This window comes from Malania oleifera, chromosome 7, assembly GCF_029873635.1.
Source record: "Malania oleifera isolate guangnan ecotype guangnan chromosome 7, ASM2987363v1, whole genome shotgun sequence".
Classification (NCBI taxonomy): domain Eukaryota; kingdom Viridiplantae; phylum Streptophyta; class Magnoliopsida; order Santalales; family Ximeniaceae; genus Malania; species Malania oleifera.
This window is the reverse complement of record NC_080423.1, coordinates 53,157,376-53,178,403: the sequence shown is the minus strand read 5'-3', so window position 1 is coordinate 53,178,403 and position 21,028 is coordinate 53,157,376. Positions and strand designations below refer to the sequence as shown.

Sequence of the window (21,028 nt, the reverse complement as noted above, 5' to 3'; positions counted from 1 at the left end):
CCATTGCCACAGCCATGACCCCCACCATCCCTCACCTTGTTGCTTATTTGCAACAAACTCTTGATGTTAGTTTCGCTTTCATTTATTTTTGGTAGGAGAAACTGAAATTGGATATTGCCCACTACCTACCACCATTAATTTAAAAAAAAAAAAATCAACTATCTTTGCACACAGGGAGAGAGAGAGAGAGAGAGAGAGAGAATGATGACCAAAAATGAGTTTAGTTTCTAATGTGCAGTGTTGACTCATGAGATAGAGAAACCTTAAAGAGTATCTCATAACAAAAACGTTACTGAAAAAAGAACTTCATTAACTGAAAAAATAGAAAATTACAAATATGGGAGGATAAGATATCCTAGAAACAGACGATACAGACAAAAAACAGTTTCAATGAAACCCCCTCCCCACAATCCCTCTGACAAGAGAACTCTTCAAAAGAAACCCAAAGAACTTCATTAACAGAAAAAAGAGAATCACAAAGATCATAGGATAAGATATCCTCCTAAAAACAGATAAAAAACAGTTTCAATAAAGTTACCCTCCAATCCCTCTACAACAAAACTCCTCAAAAGAAACCCAACAAATGAGCCCAAAAGGACACAAGGAAAACAACTCTTCCCCTTTTTAAGCTGAAGCTTTTGGGGAGATACAAGACCCTTCTTGCTTATCACCAAGATTGCCGCGTAAAAAACATTTTCCATCATGCTAAAAGAAGATAATTTCAACACGTAGCAGAATAAATAATCTAAACAGGAAAACAAGCCTTGGGTCCATACCTTCAGGAATCTGGGCTCTTTTTTTATGATGAGGCTCTTGCAGAATAGGCTGGGTCAGTTGAATGTGATTGAAAAGTTCATGAATTCTGGCAAAACTAAGTTATGATGATTCAAGATGACAAGGAGGTGAAAGGTTGGTGGCAATCACATGAAGCATTGGAGGAACTGGTGACTAATGGCTCATGCATTGCCAGGTGATGTGCTGATTGTAAATCCAAAAATATCATCGATGACTCCATATTTAAGGATTCAGAAGCACGAACATCAATATTTGAAAGGCTAACCACGCTGGAGGGGGGAGGTGGTCAAAACCCAAGTTGTGCAGATTTGCTAGGGGAGAATGAGGATTCCAACCAGCAATGGTGATTTTTCAATGGAGGCCAGTGACATTGGATTAGAAAAAGGAAAGCAATTTGGAAATGGGAGTTTGCATAGGTGAAACTCTTGGCACAATATGCAGCTTGAATCTCAGCCAAACCAACTGGTTTAAACCACGAAATGCCTAAGAACCAGCTGCAGTGAGACAGGTGCCATATTCTTACATCTTTGGCCCATATGACTTTTTAGTCAAGCTGGCTTATCCAGCTTAAGACCTGGCCCGCAAAGCTAAAAGATGTGTTAAGTCTGGGTTCATGAGAGTTAGGAAGCACTACAGCACGAACCAAGGGGTTCCACTTGCAGAAGAGGTGTTGCAGAGAGGTAATGCTCAATAAAGCAAAGAAAGGGACAATGGAAGGCTTGGAAGCTCAATAATGCACAGATTGGTATGTACCAATGTGAATAAGGTGCAGGATGCTCCTGGAGCAAATTGTGCGTTAGCACACCAGGGTGAATTGAAGAGTTGCGGTGTACCAGAGGTGAATTTATGTGGCTGAGGAGCAAAGCAGGTAGAAGATATGGCAGGGGAAGATACAGTGTGATGCTATCCACGGTTACAGTCATATGGTGATCAATAATTGCAGCAAATTAGGCCATCAGCTGCTTATTTCACTGCAACATAATCCCAAAGTTCAATTAAAGAATAAAAGCCTAGCAGCAAAGAGAGACATGCCACTGGACAAAGCCCCTGAGGATTTGCATGAGGCTTTTACAAGTTAATTCCGTTATTTCCAAGGGGAGGGTACATAGAATGATGCAGTAGTAGGATGCAGCTGTTGACCAGATCAGAGACTGGAGGGATGGGGAATAAGAGAGCGAGAAGGGGGAGTTTGAAGAAGATGATTCTCTTTTTTTGGGATAAGAGGAGGATTATTTAGTGGATAAATTATGGATTCACAAAGATATTTGTAAGCCCCCTAGAGCTGCAACTCCCTACTTGGCTAAAGAAGGTTAAGGGCTCAAGTGTGTGGGCCATACATTAGAAATTAACAGCAATGCACAGAAGCCTGAGGCAGCTGATAAATATTTCTTTCACTTCAGTCAGAATGAGCTTGCCAATGTGCCTGTTACTGATCTTTTGAAGGAAACCATGTTTTAAAAGGCGAAGGCTTAAGGCAAGGCATTTTAACCCTTAAGAGGCAAGGCATAAGCCTTAAGGTGTTGGGGCGTAAGCATTTTGAGAATTTATTTTTAAGATAAAAATATGTAAAATAAATTATATATATTTTAAAAATAAGGAAAATTTAAGAAAATCATAAATATAATGTAAAAAAGAAAAGTTATATGTACTTTGCAAACTACTTGTTGGCCATTTAAAAATTGCTGACTTGAACACATGACATAAATCGTGACAAAAGATAAGCTATACTATAAGAAAGTTCAAACTATTTTCATGATCTAAGTTACAACTCTTAGTTATTTTGGAAAGGATGAGGTTCAAGAGTTTTAGAAATCAACTCATATGATGACATTCCTTATATAAAAAACATGTAGTTAAAATTTTTTACCAATTCCAACTTGAGAATCACACACATCCAAAATGCGTCAGCCTCAACCAAAAAGGTGCAAAAGGCATGCCTTTTATAAAAATGCGTAAGCCTCAGCATGAAATGCATTAGCCTTTTTGGAATTTGGTATTTTAGATTGAACCTCAAGGCATTTTAGGCATGCCTTACCTTAAGGCGAGCATCAATTGAGCCTTTCAAAACAGTAGAAGGAACCATAGGCAGAATTGGGTATGAGTTTGATGGGGCTGATCTTAGGACTCCACTCTGTGTTTCAGACAGATTTACTGTTCCATAACCATGCACCTCCAAATTACTGACTTTTCTGAGAAAAATAACCATACCCCCAATTCTCCAGATTCTTTGATAGTAAATGCTATTTTCTTATCTCAATTATCCGTCTAATGACTTAATTATGGCTATGGGCCATTCTGGTAATTTGAGGAATAACTTTTTGGGCTCTAGTTTGAGAACTGATAACCATAAGGCAAGGGATCTAATTCATTCTGAAGAAGGTCATAGGTGCTAGTTTGTTACCTAGTTGCCAAAAGGGATTCTTCTGATAAAGGGAATGTTGCAACACCATTGACCCTCTAGGGGGTGGGAATGACACTAGGGACCCATCTTATTTTCTTAAAATGTAGGCTTTCAATTAGCCCTACTGGGGAGGAGGTGAAGGTGTTGGTGTACCCAAGAGGGGATAGTTGGAAGAGATTGAGGGAAAAAAGAGGGAGGATTGAAAAAGCTTCAATCATCTATAAACTATGATGTGGGTAGAGATAAGATGGAGGGAATCTTGGAGGTTTTCCACAAAGATTTTGAGTTGAAATGTTAAGAGGCTTCTAGATTTAAGAGGAAGACAAGATTTTAGGAGGCAGTAAGGTTGATATTGTCTTGTCTTCCTTCAATAAACAAAACAGGAGTTAGTGCATGGGTTTTTATTAAAAATATTTGGAATCGTTGATTGGATTTGAAAGCCCTCTTTAGGAATGTCATGAGGGTATTTTAATTGTTTGGGACACAAGGTTCACCTCTACGGTGGATTCTCTTGTAGAATCATTTTCTGTATCATTTTCGTTGGCCATTACAGGTAGAAGGAAGTGGTGGTTCGCTTGTTTATGGTTTGAATTGTCCTCTACTTAAGTCTTTTTTATGAGTTTATTTGTGATTGTGATTTGTGAAATATTCCTTTATCCAATGCATTTGTTTCACAAAATAGGCAATTGACCTCCCGTATAGATAGGCACCAAATTACCAAGACATAAAACCTCCCCCTCCTTGGATCTAAAAATAACCTCCTAACTCAAAAAGACAATCCCTCCCCTCACCCACCCCTGACAAAAGAAAAACACTCAAAATCCTCTCCAAGCTAATAGCAACCCCACTGAAATCTTAAACAAGGATAAATATAAAGGGGAAGTGCAGAAAGACGAGCCAACCTCACAAAAAAAAAAAAAAGTGAACCCTTTCACCCATCAAGACATTTAAAAACCTGAGAAATCACTGGATCCCAAAACCTCTCAAAGCGAGGATTCCCATCTAAAGTAACTCCTAAATAAGTCAAATGTCACTATAAGATCCCACAAGAGCAGTAACCAATAGGTCACCTCCAACACAAATTAACAGCAGTTGAACCACACCTTAACCAACTAACTCAAAGACATGTAAAATTGCAAGAATGTTAACAAAAACAAGTCAGTCAGTGTAATGAGAAAACTGCAAGTGTAAGACGAATCACCCAATCCCTCCCATACAGCAATACTATGAACAAAAACCCTACCAATGGCACCCTCAATCATCCTACTCAAAACATCTGCAACCAAAATAAAGAGAAAAGAGAGCAATGATCCCTTGTCTGATACCCCTCCTAGAAGCTGAAAACCAGGTCCTGGGTTCATTATTAATAACCGCTAAAAAGGAAGCAGAAGAAAGACAATCCCTAATCCAGCATCTTTATTTTGAACCAAAACTATTCCTACCTAAAACACACAAACGTGTGTGCGCGCACATACACACCCACACATCACCCTACTATAAGCCTTCTCAAAATCCAGCTCAAGGATTAAACTTTTCTTTCTTACTCCTAACATCCTCTAGAATCTCATTAGCCACAATGCAACACAGACGACATCCAAAATACATCTCCCAACCAAAAAAGCCAACTAAGCACTAGAAATGAACCCCTTATCACCGTCCTAATCATATCAAGGAGATTAGCAATAATCTTATAAACATCTGTAGTCAAATTTTGGGACTAAAGTGAAAAGTAGAGCTCAAATTTTTAGGAATCGCCCCTAAACATAGAACTCCTTAAACACTTCCATCAAGTCAACCTTAACCACATCCCAACTTTCCAAAAATAAAGATAAATTATACCCATCAAGCAGCGAGGGGCTTTCTCCCTATCCATTCTATACACCACCCTCTTCACCTTCTCCTCAAAAGGCCTCTATCTGACTAATCACTAGAAACAAGACACTGGTCCGACCCCTCAATCAGACAACAAAGAATTTCTTCCTTATAAAGATTTCTTAAAAAAAATATAAGCTCCTCTTCAATAGCATCCAGATTCCTAAAAAACATTACCACTATCAAAGTCTATTTCTCTAATCACATTCCTCCTATGCCTACCATTAGCTATTTTGTGAAAAAATATTGTATCACAGCCCCCCCCCCCCCCCTTTTTGTCCCATTTGAATCTAACCATTTATCTCCAAGTCACCCCTCCCTCAACCCCCTTCAGTAACAATCTTCAAATCATTCGACAGATATGCTCTCCTATAGGCCAAATCCTCCAACATATTACCCAAATCCTCAAAATGATCAATAATCAATATCTTCTTATCTCCTTCAAAGTGGTAAAAGTCCTAATCTGCACACCACCAAAGACCTCCTTATTCCAACGTTTCACCCTCATGTAAATCTAAAACCCTCCCGACCCTCACATGAGCAATTCGCCCAAGATTCCTCTGCAAAAGACAAAAACAAGAATGTGAAAACCACATATTTTGAGGAGGGAACAGAGTGGATCCTCATTTGACACTAGAAGAATCCAAAATAAAAGGAAAATGATACGAGAATGGCCTAAAAAATACCTCTTATTTGGAAAAACATCCTCCCAATCAACTACAACTCAAAAATCCATACAGACAGCCAGCCAGCTGCAGACTGGTCATCCACAGCTAACCAAGTAATCATTGGGCAAAGGAAAATCCCATAGACCACACTCTCTAATAAACTATGAATTGCATTTGACTTGATTTTTTATGTTGTGTAATTTCCTGTGGTTGGTGGTTTTATGTAATTATGTTAAAGTATAAATGCTAGAGGCCCAAGAAGGCCCAAAAAAAAGAAGACACTCCCAGCCCCTGAACTGTACAATCCCAAATACTTCCAATAAGACACCTATAAGTTTGGTTTCCTGCAGGAAAACAGCCTCAGGGAAAACTCATATAGTAATCACTAAACATTTAATCACATCCCCTAGACCCCTCATTGTTCAAACTAAGAATCCTCATTAAATAATATATACTAAGCCATTTTCACCTATGACCTACCCTTCTTACCCCCCATAGCTCATAGATGAACTCAATTTTGGAAATTTTTTTGTTAAGAAACTCCATAATTCCCCATTAACTGTTATCTTTTTCCTATCGTAAAACCTACAGTAGACCTTTACCCTAACCTCTTGACCAAATTCATTAAATAATTTCATCCCCAAACCCACAAGGAGATGATCTTGAGGGTGTCGATTATCCCTCTCACCTCCAAGTGGATTAATGGACATAGACCCCGTCCCCTTTTCCCCTCTGTCATGAAAACTCAAGAAAAATCAATAGCAGGTAGGAGGATCCTTTCCATATGTCGAACAAGGTATTCAGATAGTGAGAGAAGCAATAGGAATAACATCTAAATTTTCCCCACTGATTGAGGACATCGGTGAGCTGTCACCATCCTTGAAAAGGCGAACACCAACTCAAGCAAAACTAAAAGAACCAATTTGTTCTCTCTTGTATCCATAGTCCTCCCCCTTTCTTTTTTCTCCATCAATACTTTCCTTAAACTAACCAAAGCTTGGGTAGACATCTGGTACTAAGCAAATACAATTGCATGGTTCTGTTTGGATTAAATTCCTTCAAATTTGAAGCTCACTGTTGTGTTCCAGTTCCCTAAGCTAATTAATTAAAAACCGCTTCTACATCAAATAAACTGACCACATCCTCACATATCTCAAATCCCCTGTCAATTTGGTCCACTATTGCCCCCAGCCTTTAATAGCGATGAAGAAGTCAAGGTTATTGGAACCAAGGCCTGAATTCCCACTCCCATCTCCAGATCAGATTTTGCAAAAGAGGTTTCACAAGGAATAGCGTATTGTTCCTCCTCCTAGACTTACTGGACACTGCTACCTGTCATAGTCCCACATCGGATGTGTACTCGGGAGATCTTTGACTTATAAAGAGGGCTTGGGCTCTAACCATGTAAGGTATCTTTTATAGGACAAATCCGTAAGGCCAGTAGGCCAAAGCGGACAATACCTCACCAGAATTGGGCCCAAAACCGTTACACTACCACTTGTTTTTCCAAATCAAAGCATAGACCTCAAGATTATATTGTCACAGCAGCTCAACTCTTGATTCAACCCATTGCTGCCCCATCCTACTTTGAGAAGGACCATCTTTGTCATCTCTCAGTTCAGGAAGTGAAATTGAGGTCAAGCAGAATCAGTCAAAGCTCCTATAGTTGTTACATTGACCCCTTCCCCCTCCACATCTTTGAGGCTCATCATGCCTATAGAGTTGCCAACAGTGGGCTTATTCATTTAAATTTCCCAATCCAAGCTTTCCCATCCCAATACCCTCTTTATTTAACTGGAAATGCAGTCCAAACTAAAAGTTCTTCCAGCCCAAATCTAGTAACCATGTTATAACCTAGGCCATTTTCTTTCAACCCAGAATCGACTAAATTTCCCATAACCCATACAACCCATCATGGTTTATTTTGTCTCTCATTTAAAATTTGAAATAGATATATTCCAGCAATTGACCCTAAAAAACCTCCCTTTGAATCCCTATCACCGAAATTGCCAGCCTGCACACTACAGTAAGTTGATTGGAAAAACTCCACGCTCAACCAGGAGAGCTCCCAAATTTCAGAAGTTCTACGTAGTTTGCCCTTCGAGACAATCTTTGGAAGGTTGACTCCAATATTCTTCCACGATATTGCAGGAATGACAGTCCCTTGCAAACCCATCAGAAGCCTCCTTCAAGTTTATGTTCACTCAACTTAACCTTTCAGAGACATTTAGCATTAACCGCAGTCAAATCTACATGTGTTAAAGAGTTACCACCATTCCAAAGCCCCCACCTTGTTAGGAATTCTCACAGAATAACTTTTCCTATTAGCCAAAATCTTTTCAATTGGAATGAAATGACCTACTGTCCAATAAAAGCCTCATAAGTAAGAAGCCTCAAGGATGATTAAGTTTAGCAGACCAAACAACATTCAACTGTTCCAAACCCAAGTACATTCAATCATGTTAAAGAAAAATATTTTTCCCTGAAACTCTGAGATTTGAACAATTAGTTCATTCACCATTTTTCTCTTTTTGATAATAAAAGAAAGTGCATTAAATGGGGAAAAAAAGAAGGTACAACGTGCGAGGACAAGAAGTCCTCCAAAAAAATAGAAAAGAAAGAAAAAATTTTAAAAAAAAAACAAAACAAAATTTAAAAAAAAAAAAAAAACGAAGATCGCACCATGAAACTAGATAAAATTAACCAAGAAAAACCCTTTTTAGACCCTTTCTATCATAATTTACCGAACTCTTTGCTGATTCTCTTTGACCCTTCAATTTACAACTTTTGGCACCATCCAAGCAAACCTCATCTCCTTCAATATCACTCAACTTTAAATCCAACTTATCCAAAAGATCTTGAACTACTAAATCCTCCTTGGGAATTTCCTCCATGGGAGTAGGCAATATTCCATCCCTATGTTGTGAATTATTGACAAAACCATCATTTTCAATTTTCAAAAATAGACACTCCCTCCAAACCCTCCATCGGGTAGGATGAACATAAGATAAATCCCCTACTTTATCACAAGAATCAGAAGCGTACCAATATTGTTCCCGAATCACAACCAACAATAAACCCCCACAACAATCAAATTCAATCAAATCATCACTTTCTACAACAACAAAAAAAAACCAAGCCTTAAGTCCCACTAGGTGGGGTCGGCTATATGAATCCCTTTGTGACAATTTATGCGATCATAGACCATTTCTTTTGACAGATTCAGGACTATTAAATCCTTACTATCTCATTCCAAATTATTTTAAATATACCCCTACACCTTCTACTGTCTTTCACAGTAACTAACTCACTCTTCCTCACTGGCGCACTATGTGGCCTATGTTGCAAGTGTTCATACCATCTGAGTCATTCCTTTCTTATCTTATCTTCTATAAGAGCTACACCTAACTTACCGCAAATATGTTCATTCCTTAATTTATCTTTCAATGTTATACCACTCATCCATCTAAGCACTCTCATCTTGGCAACTTTACTTTTTGGATATCTGTTTCTTCGTCGCCCAACATTCTGATCCATATAGCATAGTTGGTCTTATAGCCATCCTATAAAACTTCCCTTTTAATTTTAAGGGTATTCTACGATCACAAAGCACACTTAAAGCACTTCTCCATTTTACCCAACTTGCTTTAACTCTATGCATTACATCATCTTCAATTTTCTCGCATAATAGATTCAAGATATCGAAATCTACAAGTGTTATTTATTTCTTCATCATCAAGTTTAACCAAATCAAATCATCACTTTCTGAATCCAAAATACCCCCCCCCCCCAATTCCTTAACCTCCATTTCTTTCCTTTCCTAATTGCTACACCCGACCTCCTCCTTTGTAAGAGTCTTCCACTATACGCTAATTTCTCCTCTAGAATTTCTTCTTAAAAGCTTTGTCTATTGCAACAGAATTTTCTCTCTTTTCATCAAATTCCTTCCTAATCTTGGCACCCATATGAGCTAACTTCCAACGAGCATACACCTTACTACCCTCAAATCTGTCAACATTCGAACACAAGATATCATCAATCTCCCCCATAATTACTACTAGATTTTTACATCTTACCTCCCCATTCTTGAACACTCTTCCAGACATGTTACATTTTTTAATACAGCAATGTAATTCTAGCTCTGAGTTATTAATATTCTGGGTATTTTCCAGAGTCTAATCAGCCCAACTCGAAGTTTGGAGTGTTGGACTCTAAACGTGAAGTCTAACCTCCTCCTTTCCATTGCTCGTTTCCTGATCTCTAAGGACTGAAATCTGGTCCTCCCGTACCGTTCTTGAAAGTCGGCTCTGACTTGTCTGATTCCCCATTTTCTTGTCCAACATCCTAACCGTCACCATTTACCTTCTAACTAGAACCAAAGGGATAAGGACTACCCCTACACTCCTCATGCAGAAGCTTAGAGAAAGAGTTTAAATACCACCTCGTTAAATGGGGATTGGTCAAACAGCCCATTTGTTCAGGAGGCTTGGGGTTGAAATCCCTCCTCACTTTCAATAAAGCCCTCCTCTGGATGTGGTTATGGAGGTTCATGAAGGAGAAAAACCACCTCTGGTGGGATATTATTGTTTCTAAATATGGGCTTGAGCACAAATGATTGGACAACTCGCAATAGAAGAGGTCCCTATGGAGTGGGAGTATGGAAATTTATCAGGAAAGGATGGGATGATTTTCTCCAAATTTTGACATTTCAAGTGGGGAGTGCGGCCAATGTTTATTTTTGACATGATGTGTGGCATGAGAATCGTAATCTTAGAGTTGCATTTCCTTCCATCTATAGCTTGGCTTGTGACAGAAATGCCCTAATTAGTCATCATCTCCAAATCAATGATCGGGGAATTTTCTAGGACATTCCTCTTACAAAGGATGTGGCAGATTGGGAACTTCACACGCTCTCTAACTTCTACAAATTTCTCTACAAATTCCATCACCAAAACATCCCCAACAAGCAAAAATGGGCAGGCTATGGACAAGAATGGCATTTTCATTGTTAAATCTTTATATTAGAAGCTCTTGCCATTGGGAACAAATTGCAATAACTCCCCTTGGATTCATATTTGGAGGGCAGCAGCCCCTTCAAAGGTTTCCTTTTTTGCTTGGGAGTCCATAGATGAAAATATTTTAACTCTCGACAATCTGCGAAAAAATAAGGCTGACAGTCACGAATCAATGTTTTCTCCGTATGACTGACACAAAATCTATCAACCACATTCTTCTCCACTGCCCCTGGACAAGGAACTTGTGGAATTTGGCTCTTTCCTTGGCTAGGCAGCAGCATGTTACAGAAAATTCAGTTGGTGGGGAGATTTGGGCTTGGAAAGGCATCAGAGCCACAAAGGAGAAGCGAAAGGCTTTGAACTCATCCTTCTCACCATCTTTTGGTGTGCTTGGAAAGAAAGAAATAAGAGAGCCTTCAAAGATTCATCTACTTTGCTTTAGACCTGCAAAGACCAATGGATTGCTGCTGTCTCCAGCTGGCTTAGTGGGAAAACTGTGAATGATCATTTTGTAATCCTTGATGTTTGTGACACTCTTTAGAGTGGTTGGTGTTTTGTACCATTGGTTGGCATCCCCTTGATGCCTTGCTAATATACATTTTTTTTTATTTAAAAAAAAAAAAGGAGCTGGTCCAAGTCCAAAACGAGAATTATACCTCCCAGCCCATACACCTCCCCCCTATGTGCAGCCCTAGCAGCCTCTGAGACAAACGATTCCTCCATCAGAACCCTAGCCACCTTCTCACGCAAATCCAACTAGTCAACGAAGATTGCAGCCTTCGTAGGTTGCTGACTGATTGGTGACTGGTTGGCTATGGTTGGTTCCAGCTGATTAACAACAACTGCTGCTAACTTTGGAAGCTCAGCCTTGTTCATATAAACCACACCACCACACCTAAAACACCTATCTTCCTTATCAGCCTCCATAACTAGATCTCCAAATAGGGCTTGGCGATCTCAATCCTTGCCACCATCTATATTACCTTCCAGCACAACCTGCCTCCATGACCTGAAACGTGGATGACCATCTGCAACTATATCAACCAAATCTCTCATAACTCCTTTGCCAGGTCGCAAATAACACTCGCGAAGCTTTTCCATCCATCACCTTTTGCACCTCCGCGAATGAACATAAGAAACCTCCTACGATTCTAACCCAACCCTATGTCCAAGAACTTTCCCACCTTCGTCCATCTAATTGACAGCCAATTGTTTGTAATACCCTTTTGAAAACTCCGAAAGCCCCTCTCTATCAAACCAAAAACTGACAACCCTACGATGAACCACGAAACAGTCTCGTCCGATAACCTAACCCATCTGTTATGAATAGCATTCTTCTTGACCACAAGCAAAGATGAACTTTCTTGCCCTTGCCCAAACATAGATTGCAGGATTTTCCTTCAATCTGAATCTCTCATATCATCATAACCTAAACCAATTTTCATGGCAGCGAACGCACAAGAGGGGGAGAGGAATAGTATCGTGAGTGAGAGAGAGAGAGAGAGAGAGAGAGAGAGATGAACAAGCCCATCAATTCATTCACCAAATCAACCTTTATGATTTCTCTTAATGGTTCAAAGTGGACAAAGCCCATTCTTTGCCCCTCTAATTATATTTGTAAACTCTAATTAAGGAGAAACTGATGTTACCAGAGTCACCATTACAACCTTATCGAGAGTTGTTCTAAGCAAGAATTTTGCACTTAACATATTTTATGTCAAAAGAAAATCAAATACACCTTTCCAAGGCTGCCATCAAACCTACTCCACAAATTGATGCAAAATCTTATGTTTATCTGAGAACCTATAGAATAAGAAGAAATATAGAAGAAGGTGTACCAAAATCACATTTATTTTGGACGTATAATTTTGATGAAAACCAAAAAGTGAACAAGTTCATAAAACCAAAAGAGAAAATTGAAAAAATTAGAGAGATCAATTACTAGAAATATTCAGTAATTAGAGGAAAATTAATCTTTTAAGAAAGGAAAAGGAGGAATCAAAAATAAATAACCTCGAGGAAGGCAAGAAGCTAAGGGAGTACGAAAAAAAGACACAAATACAAATAGAGATCAAAAGAGGAATGCTATTTCGAAAATAATAATAATAATAATAATAATATAATTAAATCACTTAAAGTTGAAGTTCATCGGCACCATCCTTTCCCCGATCAATCAATGTTCAGTTTATCATTTTCAGAAACCAAGAGAAAGGGCATTCTCAAAAGTACGATAACTTACTTTAGAAGTTTAGATAACTTCGAAAGGAACCCACAACCACCTTTAGTCCATTTGATAATATTTGTATTATCACCTTCAACCATGAAATCATAGAAATTTGAAATTTATAATCTAAGATGCCATTAGATCCACCAAAAGGCATCCCCACTTCTAGCCTACTTTCACCAAAAATACACAAAAAAGAAGTTCTACACAAGACCAAGTTGAAATCATGTGTTTCAATAAAAGACCATGTAAAGGCTAACCCGATGCATACATATACAAACTCATGGTATTGCATTATGGTTGGTTGATGTGTTCAATTTTCTCACATTACAATCAGTATTATCCTTTCTGGTAGAATTTTACATGCACTTGCATATGACCACTAAGAAAAAGATGAAGAGAAAAATAAGTGGAAGTGGAAAAAAAAAAAAAATAGAATATGAATGGTAATTTTTTAATCAAATTGCTAAATTTTACAATTTGGAAAAAAAATGACTAAGGGAGAAACAAAAAAGGAAAATGAAAAAGGAAGAACACAAAAATGAGGGTCTATTTGGCGCCTTTTCTATTTTATGTTTTTGTTTTTGTATAGTAAAGACACAAATTAGGAAAACACTTTTTGTTCACATTGCTGGTTTCCTTTTTCTGTTGAAGGTTTTCAGCTGTTTCCAAAAACAGAAATTTAAAAAAAAAAAAAGATTTTAGGTATTTTTGACAATCTACTAGAATACTTTAATATCCAAAATTAACTTTGCACATTAAATTATCCATTTTACACATATTTTTTAATTAAAATTAAAAGAAATGACCATATGAATACAAAATATAATTAAAATAAAAATACCTATTAAATTTCTAAAATTTTTAACAATAATGTAAGTGATTTAAAAAATATTTTTACTATTTTTCAAGGACATGTACAATAAGATTGCTCTTGTAATGCTAAAAATTGAGCTTTGAAATATAATAATTAAATAAAATAATTTTAATAATTTCTATTAATTAAAATATTCTAAATTTGTGTTCTTTTGTATTTTTAGTATTTAACTCATATTTTTAATTGTTATTAGATCCAAGGACAAAAATGAGCACTTGGCCAATCAAATTTTTAATTTGTTTTAATTTTGATAGGTTGCTAGTTTTGGATTTTTAGATTTTTTTTTTAGTTTATAGTGTTCTTTTCTACTGTTCATTTTCATATTTTGACAGCAATACCAAACTGCTCCTAAGTTATTTGAGCACTTTGTTTGAGGAGGTGGAGCCTTCACATTTGTTTCTTCATTGCCCTTCACTTTGGCCATTTGGAATAAGTTATTTGGTATCTTTGGGGAAAACTGGGTTGACCCTGCCACCAAAGGCTTTTTATACTATTACTGTATTACATTTAGGGGGTTTGGCAAGGGAAATGATGGGAAAGCTTTGTGGCAATGGACTGCTATGAATATGGTATGTTTGACTAGAACCATCAAAGGTGTGGTTACTACAAACTTTGCTTTGGAGTAGAACGGTTTATCTTGTGTCATTGGGGGTGCCGGCAAGTGTTTTCTTTTGTCAAGTTTCCATTGACCTTGAACAGTTACAGTGAGATTGGTTGGATATGCCACTCTCATTCACTGAATTATTTTTGTCTTATCCAGTGATCTTGTAGCTGGTTTTCTCTTTGTAAAAGGAGGATTTCTTGCTCTCCTTCTTTTATTTTCCTTGTTTGTTGCATCTTCTTTTATCTACTAATACAATTTGTTTATTAAAGAAAAAAAGAAAACATGAATGGCAAATTTGAATAAAACTGTAACTCTTTAACAATTAAAAAGTAATTGCATGGCCATGGAACTTGTAAGAAAATGCTTTTTAATAAAAAGTTCAGTTTTATGAGAACTCAATAGCAAAGATACTGTCTTAATTCAAGATCAAGAGTTGGCTAAATTACAAGTTAAGCAGTTCAATTATGAACCATATCAGTACATCATTTGTTAATCAGGGCTCAAATATTAAGACAAAACTATGTGAATTATTCATCCAATAAAGTACATTTTGTGAGTTGTGTACTGTGTTCAATTTTTCAAAGACAAACAACAACAGCATGATGATAACAGGAGAAAATCCTTTATGAAGATTTTTATTTACAAGCTTTTACAATCTGAGATCGAAGTTGATTTCAGTGGGACCAGATAGAAGTATCAAACTACTCCCACGCATTCAAGTAGATCCCGCCAAAATCAACAATGCTACCAAAGCTCCAAAAACTCAGCAAGTCAACTCATCAAAAAATATCAAAATCAAAGTCCAATGATGAAAATTAATAGATGCAGGAACATCCTATGGGGGGCACTCCCACTACAAAACCTTGACTTAGAACAATGTATTCAAAACCTTGGCAAGAGCTCATTTTCATTGTGACAAAATTTGACTGTCATGCAAAATCTTATCCATTCAAAATCAAGTTAATCAGCACAACATCTAACAAAATCATTCAAAACAAATAATGACAAAGCAGGTGGCTTGGCCCAAAATCAGAGAAAAAAAAAACTATTATAATGATTTATTCATAGCTAAAAACATTGTCATACAAAAAAGGAAAATTCCAATATTTAAAATAATCATCCAACTTTTTAGAAAATTGTATCAGAATAATCCATTACTTAACTTTCTGATTGAAAATTAGAACAAAAACAATTAGGTGACATTCTTTCGTACAAATATTGCTTGTTATCCCACACCCAAGACAATTCCCAATTCAAGATTCTCAGGAATGATTACATACAAGACTATAACTGCAGTGCGGACCAAAAGAAGGTGCAGAACTAGAATTTTAAGGATGGGGGACCCAGACCACAAAGGATGAAGTAATCCAACACTAATTAATTGAGAATAGTTAGGGACTAATATAAAAAAAAAAAATTTCTAAATTGGTGTAATTCATAAAATTGGAGTAGTATTTTCACAAAGTTTGAGGGATTTCAATTTAACAAAATTTTGAAATCTTTAAGCTTTACTAAATTATACTAAATATTAAGAGATTGGGACCACAAACATTTTTGGGAGCCCATGGCCCACCCAAGCATGAATGACGGTCAATCCCTGACATGATGCATAGCAGAGCCTCATCAGTGCGTCTTAGAGACTCTTGCCATTCACATATCAAGAGCCAGGCAAGCCAAAGTGGAGAATTTCAAAATAAACAAAGTGGAGAAGGACTTACAGTTCCATAGTCCCTCCAGCATGCGTATGCTTAAGAGCTTCATTATAGTCTTGTTCGTGCATGAATATGATCCCAGCAATCAGCCTTAAAATAGGGTTGTTCCCGACGGCTGGATCTTCTAACCACTCTCGCAAGCTTGAAATTGACGATTCCTATAAAAGCAAGACCATGCTTGAAATGACTACATATTAGATAGACCCTCCAGTTGGTCAATCTAAAATGCTTTTTTTTGGGTGGGACAGGGGGTGTTGGTTAGTATTGGAACATGCAATGCTGTTTTTGTTGCTGAAAAACACCAAGGGCCCGTTTAGTTGTGAAAAACATTTTCTATTCGCCAACTTTTAGATTTCCAAATAATTATAAAAATTTTAGCTTATTTTTTAATTTTTCAAAATTCAAATAAAAAAAGTAGAAAATAACTCATTTGTTTAAATGCGTAAACAATTTTCATTTTTTATTTTTAGATTTCAAAAATAATCAAAAAATAGACAACTAGTTTTCCAATTTTCCAAAATTTATGTAAGTCAACATTTAGAATCATGGATTTTGGGGCTTGAATTTGGATTGTGTGGATTTAAAAGAAACTCTATGCATAATCCACACGATTTAAAGTCCAAGATCCAAATCATGCTCCTATATGCAAAGGAAGAGTTAGAAATCTAGAAAAATAATGAAAAGATGTTTCCCAAGTTTTCTATATAAATTGAAAATTTGAAAAATAAGGTGGCATTTTTGTAATGAAAAATAAAACTATTTCCACAAGCAAATAGTTCCAACACCATTTTTTGTTATTCATTTATTCCATACAAATGTTATAAAAATGAAAAATTAGCTAACTTTTTTGTAATTTTTCTGAAAAAATTAATGAAAAATGAAAATTATTTTCCACAAGTAAGCAGGCCCTAAGCAATAGTATCAGGACTAGTAAAGCTGTTTCACTTTCCAATAAGCATTTCCAAACCCCAAAAAAAAAAAAAAAAAAAAAAAATGGAATGCATTTTTCAGAAGATGTTGGTTGGTTTCAGTACTTTACTTCCTTATTAAACAGAACATTTATTCTCAAACAGAAAACATTCCCTGATGTTACGATTGTCTGAAGTCATAATACAGTTTTAAAGAGAAGATTCTAAATGCGCTTCCCGGACATTATACTATTTTTTCACCTAAATTATTCTGAGAATGGAAGAAAACAGGCCCTTGATTTCTTTTACTTCCTGTTCTTCCCCACAAGAGTGCGTACACACGTTGTCTTATGATCAGATCAAGGACAAGCAGCCCCCGATCCAAAATCCCAAATAGTAATTACATAAATCTGACATACTTAAAGATCTTAAAAATGAAATGGGATCAGCTTTCAAGAACAAACCTTATTCGCAGGGCTCGAAAGATACAAAGCCAGCAGCTTCACAGCCTGAAGAGGCGTTGCGGCCGACGAATCGATCTCATTGATCACCAACTGAGAACAAGAATCGAATCAAAACCAACAATTAGAGAGGAGGGGGGGGGGGGAGAGTGACAGAGAGATAGACGACCTGATAGCTGCCGAGGGCAATGTAAGATCTGTAAACGAGGCAGTCCCTCTCGATGACGTCGTCCGGGGAGAGATTGGCGACGTCGCTGCTGTTGATGGCGGCCTGATAAGCTCCCAAGTAGAAATTGTTTCGGAGAGTGAACAGAAGATCCGGTGCCGCTGCCATGCCTCGTCTTTGCTCTGCTATGGAATTCTGTGCAGATCTGAGAGTAATGATCTAACAGAGAACAAGACCGTGGGGACTCTGGATTTCGTTCGGGTTATGGAAGAAGCAAAGGACGTTGGACGAGTTTGCAGTGAAAGCGGTGTGTTCTACAAATGTGTCTTTTGATTTGGTAAAGCAGGATAGCAAAGCCCTTGGCCTGTCAAAAATTAATAAAATTACAAATGACAAATTACAAATCAAATAAATTATTTATTTAATATTTTAAAATTAAGATAAATTAAAATTTTGATTGAACAAATGTTATTTGCATTTTTAAATCAAATAATAATAATAATAAGATTAATATAATAAAAATACAATATAGTACAAATTTTAAAAATTATTATTTTACTTAATAATAATATTTTATAATTTGAATAATTTTATTATAGATAAAAATTAAAAAATAGTAACAAAATAGTTTTTAAAATATTTTTACTTCAAAATTCAATGATTCCCTTTTAGGAATGCTTGAGTCAAATATTGCAGAAAGACCAATTTATTTTGAATGTTATCCAAACATTAGGGTGAATCTTAATGATGAGTCATTATATAAATTATTAACACTTGACATTCAAATTAAAGGTTATAATATGGACTCAAGAAGTTCAAATCTCGAACTTATTTATCAGATTTATTATAAAGCAACGACTTCAACAATATTATCAAATTCAATTCAAACAAGCGAAAAAGGCGAAACACTTATGTTACAAGCTAATTATAATAGAAAATCTTTTGCCTCTTATCCCAAGAAACTTCTATGGAATGAGATTCAGGCCGAGGGAGATTGGGAATTTACAAACTTAAACAAGACAGATCATCAAATTATTCCGGAAACACAAAAGACAGTTGCCACAAGAGTTATTTAAGATCAAGAAGGAAATGTTAAAATTAACTTTCAACCTTTACTCACAAGAAGCCACAGTCTAGGACAAACTTCAAAACAAACAATTAATTTGGGAAGAAAAAGTATTTCAAGTCTCTACTGTAACGTCCCTCAATTTCTTAATATAACATGTCACATAATAGATCAAATGGTTAACCCGAATTCGTGGGTAGTGGGAACACCTGTCAAACACAGCGGAAAACCTAACAGTAGTAAACATAAAATCTCAAACATCCAATCATAAAACATAATACCAGAGCTTTCTATAATATCAAAATACTATTATTATATACAACCTCCAAAAGTCAAAATAACACTAGGATCAAATAACAAAAACTCCCGATCTTAGTTCAATGCTTACCCTTCTAGTAGGGAAGCTCCAATCACTCAATGGCGGCTCTGGCCCGCCGGTCTCACTAGATTTCCTGAAAATCGTTTAATGTTCGGGGACGAGACACTTCTTAGTAAGGGAAAATAAACTAAATACAGCTGTGTGGTAACATGAATATTTAATGCATTTATACGTATACAGTACATTTCATAATTCCATAAACATTATCATATCGTACTAGGTAAATATATATTTTCACATTTGTTAATAAATCATAACATACATAAAATCATCTGTTATAACTGTAGTACTGAAAACAAACTCAGGATGAATAGTTAGTTGGTGTCATGTATTACCCCCCATAACGGGTTGTGCAGCCTGAAGGCGGGACCCGACAATGGCTGGTCGACCACTGCCGAATTAAATATGTCTGTAAGTACGATGAGCCCGCCACACCCTGGTCCGGACTGCCAGGTGGACGTCCACACTCTACTAAAAGCCACATCGACTATCCATCTCTTATCCCCTCGTGGGATGGTTAGCACTAATCTGACGTAGATATCTGATCTACACATATAACTACAGCACCGAGCCCCTGAACTGAACTAAACTAACATCCTGGTTGTGATAACATATAATACATCATATATATATATAACATCATTACGGCCTCGTGCCGATAACATGAATACGGCCTCGTGCCGATAACATAAATACATGGTCTCGCGCCAAAATCGTTTCAGGTATATATATATATACTGAAAATAAATCATTTATCATATATTTGTCAAATTCATCACAACATAACTCATCTTTTCATAATACCTGAAATCATATTTTGTTCGTAAAATCTTTCACATCATAATACATTTCACATAAAATAATATTCATGTCACACATATGCTGTTAAAAGTCATACTTCATATTATAAAATCGTGATTTTTCGGCATCTCATACATACATATATATTTTAATCATCATAACAGTATTTTCCCAATCGCACCTTTCATTCATAATAAACAATATAGCATATGCTTTTCTGAAAATAAATTTACTTATAATTAATAATAATTTTCATGGAAAATAACTGCTTTAATTTATTCCCTTACCTGACTATTGAGAAATTCGTTAGGACCCAACATTTCACACCCTTGGTGCCCGAAATTTAACTCCTGAAATTTACATTTTCCCCAGATTAATTAATCTATTTCTCCAAAATAATACTCATCTAACCTTCCCTAGGCTCCATATACCTCAAATTAATATTTAAACTATTATTTAACATCCCTACTTAATTTTCTAAATTTTTCCTGCGGGTCCCAAAATTACACCCACAACGCTCACCCGGACCCTAAATTCCAGAAATTCTACTTCAGTCCTAGATGCTTAAAATAAGCCCCTTAATAACAGCCGCATCCCAAATTTGGGGTTTTGGCCCAACACCCTCACGAGAATTTCGTCCCACTAGACTTGTAGAGAATCATTCCTAGATTCTCGTGGTGGTGTTCGTTCGTCAATTGGGCTTATATTTTGCAAGAAATTAAAGAAAAATGGGAAAATGGCTTACCCCAGGGAATACGCCTATGCCGCTCCTACCACCGATCCGCTCCAGTAGAAATGACGGCAGTGGCGAATGGAGTCCAGTGGTATCTTCAGATTTTCGATCGGGCGAAAATCCATCACGAAATCGAGGAAAGAGGGAGAGAGAACGTGAGGAGAGAGAGAGAGAGATTACAAAAGTTGCAGAGAAAAGAAAAGAAAAGAATAAAAGAAGAAGAAGATAGAAGATAGAGGGGTGTGCCAATTGGAATCTACTTGAACCTGAAGCTTCAAGCTTCAGGTAGTTTAATAATAATAATATATTTTATTAATAAAATAAAAATAAATTTTAATTATTTTTT

At 36.6% G+C, this 21,028-nt stretch overlaps 1 protein-coding gene across 3 annotated transcripts in view; it reads right to left on the bottom strand.

Annotated features, from left to right (window-relative positions):
- The window catches only part of LOC131159702 (coatomer subunit epsilon-1-like), a 33,855-nt gene extending 15,788 nt beyond the window's left edge, over positions 1-18,067 (bottom strand). The window contains exons 1-3 of one of the 3 annotated variants that reach the window (XM_058114815.1): positions 17,707-18,067; positions 17,541-17,630; positions 16,175-16,326 (exon numbers count right to left, since the gene is read on the bottom strand). In XM_058114815.1, coding sequence (XP_057970798.1) covers positions 16,175-16,326; positions 17,541-17,630; positions 17,707-17,871 — 407 coding nt within the window. In that variant the 5' untranslated portion in view covers positions 17,872-18,067. The remainder of the gene's footprint in view (positions 1-16,174; positions 16,327-17,540; positions 17,631-17,706) is intronic. The other 2 variants (XM_058114816.1, XM_058114814.1) reach the window with 2 other exon arrangements.
- Positions 18,068-21,028: the final 2,961 nt, after the last annotated feature.